This window comes from Cryptosporidium hominis, assembly GCF_000006425.1.
Source record: "Cryptosporidium hominis TU502 chromosome 4 CHRO014201, whole genome shotgun sequence".
Taxonomy (NCBI): Eukaryota; Apicomplexa; class Conoidasida; order Eucoccidiorida; family Cryptosporidiidae; genus Cryptosporidium; species Cryptosporidium hominis.
In genome coordinates this window covers 1-4,822 of record NW_666979.1, presented here as the reverse complement: position 1 = coordinate 4,822, position 4,822 = coordinate 1, and the positions used below count along the sequence as shown (strand labels likewise).

At 31.4% G+C, this 4,822-nt stretch overlaps 3 protein-coding genes across 3 annotated transcripts; 1 reads left to right on the top strand and 2 right to left on the bottom strand.

The window, feature by feature from the left end:
* On the bottom strand, nt 1–164 carry Chro.40502 (hypothetical protein; the record flags this gene model as incomplete). The annotated part of the gene is made up of 1 exon (XM_660418.1): nt 1–164. A coding segment is annotated over one exon (164 nt), but the record flags the coding sequence as incomplete, so codon positions are not given.
* Nucleotides 165–473: 309 nt separating this feature from the next.
* Nucleotides 474–938, bottom strand: Chro.40501 (hypothetical protein). The annotated part of the gene is made up of 1 exon (XM_660417.1): nt 474–938. The coding sequence occupies one exon, from the start codon at nt 936–938 to the stop codon at nt 474–476; it is 465 nt and encodes a 154-aa protein (XP_665509.1).
* Nucleotides 939–1,460: 522 nt separating this feature from the next.
* On the top strand, nt 1,461–4,262 carry Chro.40500 (KIAA1453 protein). Its single annotated transcript, XM_660416.1, has 1 exon — nt 1,461–4,262. One exon carries the CDS (start codon nt 1,461–1,463, stop codon nt 4,260–4,262), a length of 2,802 nt encoding a protein of 933 aa, XP_665508.1.
* Nucleotides 4,263–4,822: the final 560 nt, after the last annotated feature.

Genomic DNA, 4,822 nt, shown 5'->3' with positions numbered 1-4,822 from the left:
CTGTGATTTAATGCTCTAATAACTGTAATGGGAACTTCCAGAGAGTTAGAAAGAGCAACTAATTCAACCTCACCTCCCCATTCATTGGTATTTCTAATATTGTCACAGTATTCTTCAAATGTTATATCTGTATTCTCAACTGAGGCTAGAACAAAAGGTTCCATAGTCTCTCTATTTGATTCAATATAGTCAACTGCAATGCATCTCAGTTCTTTAATTGAGTATAATCCTTTTTTTTTGATTTCTAGTTGATGTTTAATAGAGCTAAAATAGTGTATATTGAATTATAGGATAAGGAAGTCATAACTTACCCAAAAAGACAGTTTCCATCTGCACTAATATTAAAAATTTTCAGATTATTTTCTTTAAGCTTTTTATTTATTACTTCAAGCTCAATTTCACCTTTTCTATCATCTATTTTACATTGGAAGTAACAGAAATAAGTATTGAAAACTGTTTAGATAAATGCTTTTTCAAATAAACTTACTATTTAGTGCACATTCTTCCAGACTTTTCATATATTTCTGTTCAAGTTCTTTTTGCTTTTTCTTTTTTCGCTTTTCACTCTTAGTCACTTGAAAGGTTGCATTGGAATATAATGATGGTACTTCATCCATAGTTTGAAGTTTTTCCACTAAACTGAGTTTATTTGTATTGGAGTCGTCAATATTCCTATTATTTTCAGAAGATTGCCCCACAGAGTCTTCTTCATTTTCTAAATTGCTTTCACCAGATAGTTTCATTAGTTCCATCTTATGAGATAGTTGTAGTGCCTCCATCTTTGATTGGTATTCTTTATCAAGCCCCTTTTTAGATCCCTTCTTATTACAGCTAGCAAGGGCTTTCTTCCATTCCTCTTTTAAAGCCTTAACTTCCTGATTTTGCCTCTGTAGAACCTTTCTTCTGCTTGGCTTACTTTCCTGAGAGTCTGAGTCCATTTTTTTATCACGAATTTTAGTATTTATTAATTAATTACCAGTTCCTTTTAAATAGTATTTGAAACATTAACTTCAATCTAAACTAATGGATACGTCTAGTCAAAAATTATAACAGATTTTCTGATATTTTAGTCCCTAAAAATTAAAAATTCGACTAAATCTGAATTTGTCTGATCCTTTTGTCAATTTCAATTTTTTGACATTTACAAATTCAGTAAGCCAAGTTTTGGCGGGAAAATGCTTTAGCATCCTCAACATGGGAAAGAAAAAAAAAGCTAAACAAATTCCGAAGTAAATAAATTTCAAAAACATTAGAGATAAGACGAGGAAGAATCAATCATTCTTATGAGTTAATTAGTGTGGGTGTGTTGTTCAGTATTACAAAGTGATTTAGCTATAGCAGTATATAAATTAATTTGAATAGGTTGAAGTATTTATTTATTTTATGGGCTGCATGTAGATGTGTAAGATAATTTTGTTGTTACTCGGACTGAAGGATTAAGAATAAGTAAGATTGTTTATATGGTAATGATGGATGACTTTGATGTGATTGACGATGTTTTACTGAATTCAAATGAAATAGAGAGTCTTTTTGAATATGATGTTAACAATGAAGACATTGAAAGGAATAGTATACATAGTGATGAGAACCAGAATGAAAATATAAATATTAGTCAATCTATTTTAATGTCTCCTGAAAACATTTCTGGAAAGACTCACTCTTCTTTAAGAAGAGTTGTATACAACTGTAGGCAAAATAGTGCCTTAAGGAGTGAAAATTATGGCTTAGAAACCCCAAAAGGTTTAAGTTCAAAAAGAGCAAGTATAAATATAGATGATAGAGAAAGTATTAATCAAACTAAGTCTGAAACTCCTATAGAAAATAATTTATCAGAAGCCAATACCATTGAGTGTGCAATATGTTTAATGACCCTTCAAGATTTGTTGAATTGTAAAAATAAAGGAGAGGAGCAAGAAAGTACTGGTGAATCAAACAACAATGATATTAAAACCTTGAATTATGAAAAGAAGCTTGAAAATAATACTTGTTCTCTTTTAAATGTAGAAACTGCTAATGAAACTCTCTGCAAAGAAAAAAAGGAAGAGTTATTAATAGGAGGATTGAGTGTATGCAAACACATTTTCTGTTTTGTCTGTATTAAACAATGGTCTGATGTTGCTACTCAGTGCCCCTTATGTAAAAGAGAATTTGATCACATTAATGCTTTTAATGTTATTCCAGGTGAATTGTCTATACCAGTAATGGTTATTCCTGTAGAAATGAAGAAATTGAACTGCAACGAGATGGACGAAGATCCATTTGCTGATTTTGCATGTGAAGTTTGCAGATTAAATGATCATGAAGAAGTATTATTGCTTTGTGACAGGTGTGATAGGGGCTACCATACATATTGTTTGGATCCTCCTTTAGATAGTGTTCCAAGTGGAGAGTGGTTTTGTCCAAGGTGCATAAGAGGTAGAAGAAGGAGAACAAACAATAGAAGGAACAATACAAGCAGAGCAAACAACAGCAATCTAGATACAGATTTTATTGTAGATGATGACCACGATTTCGTTTTAGATTTAGGTTCAGAAGTTAATTTTGAACATAGAATGACAACAAGATCTTCTAGAACTGGTCGTTCAACCAGATCATCAGGTACAAACACAAGATCTACAAGGAGTAATAGTTCTTTAAGACCCAATAGAGAGAGAAGGCCATCAAGTCATAATACCGAGCCAAACTTAACAACAAGAAATTTGTCGATAAGTACAACTACAATTCGAGTAGTTTCAGTAGATAGCGACTCTTCAACATCATCATTGAATGATAACATTGTTCTCTCAGAAAGAAGAAGGATATTAGCTTCTAATAGAAATAGTAATCGGAGAGGAGGCAGGTCAAATTTGAACGTAATATTTGAAGAAGCTGAGTCGAGTGAAGGGAGCAGTCCAAATAGAAATAGAGGCAGAATTAATTCAAATGCACAATCAAATAGGACAAGTAGATCCAGCAGAAGTAGAAGAACAAGGACTGATAGACGCACTCGAAGTGGAGTCTCCAGAAGAGACCATTCAAGGAGTGAAAGATCAGCCACAGGAACTAGTATATTAGAAATGCTTGAGGGTGCTATTAATATATCTTCAGCATTTTCTTCTGAATATGTTGATTTGACTAGATATACTTTTCACGAAGATTCAGCCTCTAATTCAATTTTTGGCACCTCTAGAAGTAGGAGCAGTTCGGAAATTATAAGATCGAGCAGTAATAACAATAATAACCAAAGGAGAGGTAGAAATAGTAATTTAAATGAAAATACTAGAATTAATAACACCAGCAGACAAAGTATCCAAACCAATTTAAATATTTCAAATTATAGAATCCCAAGAGAAACCATTGTTCAAAGAAATAACCTAGACCATAATAATAGCATGAGCTCTGTATTTAGCGGCCCACAATACAGTCAATCATCAGATGACGAAAATAGTATCATTGAAATACTGGAGAATGAAGAACAAAGCTTTCCTAATAATGAATTAAGCTCAAACATAAACAATAGTAATTCTCAGAATGTTAATTATAAAGGTACTATTGATTACAATAATTCGGTCAATTTAATTAAAGAGTCAGATTTATTAATTCAATCTTCTCCACTTTTTGACTCTGATGAAAATGTTCCAGACTCAAATTTACCCAAAAATTCTCAAAGTGCCCCCAATACTGGAAAACTGCATATATATGGTGATGCACAAAATGCAACTAACATTGAATCTGTGCATAATTTATGTTCTTCAAGAAGTCTCAACGGGGCAGGCTTTAACTCTTCGTCTGATGTTACATCAAAAATTGGGATCGTAAGTGGGAATAGTAATAATAGCAGGAGCAGCAGTAGTATTCTTATCAACAGAAAAGATTCTCAAGAATCTCAAAATAAAAACGAATCAAACAAAAGTAATGGACCAATCATTTCACTTAGAGCTTATTATCCTGAAAGGTTTGCAAGCTCAAAGCCGAAATATATACCAGGGAATGACTCATTTAAATTCCGAGATGAAAGTAAGTTATTAAAAGGTTCTTCATCATCTTCCTCTTCTTCCTCATCCTCATCATCTTCATCGTCTCTTGCAAATATAATTACTTTAGTAAGAAACCAAATCAGCACTCCAACACAAGTTTGTTCCACAGATTCTAATGGAGCAAAAAAAATTCACATTTTAGGGAAAGAAAACGAAAACAGCTATGAAGAAGGAAGTGTAAATAGAAGATCCCAAGAGCTTGAAACTGATAAAAATGTTGGTCAGAAAAAGGTTAAGAGGCTTTAGCATAGGCAAAATATCTTATATTTAATAGAAATTTTTATTCTAAAAAATTATACTGAAAATAGCATTAAGATGCTGAATAGAAATACATAATTAGACTTTAAAAAAGAAACTAACCCAAACTATTATCTTATTAATTTATTATTATTATATAGAAATATTTTATTCGTTTCTTTATTTATCTACTTAAAATGACCACGTAATTTCCATGAAAATAAAATGTCACACATTAAAATCCAATAATAAAAATGAATAATAATACACACAAAATTTTGGAATAAATTAATATTAAGCTTTGGTAAATAATTTTTCCCTTTAATTTTTTTTACAATACAGTATATTCTAGATTTTCAAACTAGAGTAATAGTTTTGTGCAATTTAATACTATATGAACAATCCAGTAAAAGAAACAAATGACTGGTACTCTCTGCAAGAGAGAGCTTTAAAGTTATCAGATCAGGCATTTAGAAGCTTGGTGGGAGAATATGAAGAGCAGATTAGGAATCTCAAATATGAAATAACTTCTAGAGATAAAAAAATCCAAGATTTAAAAAGCAAACTTG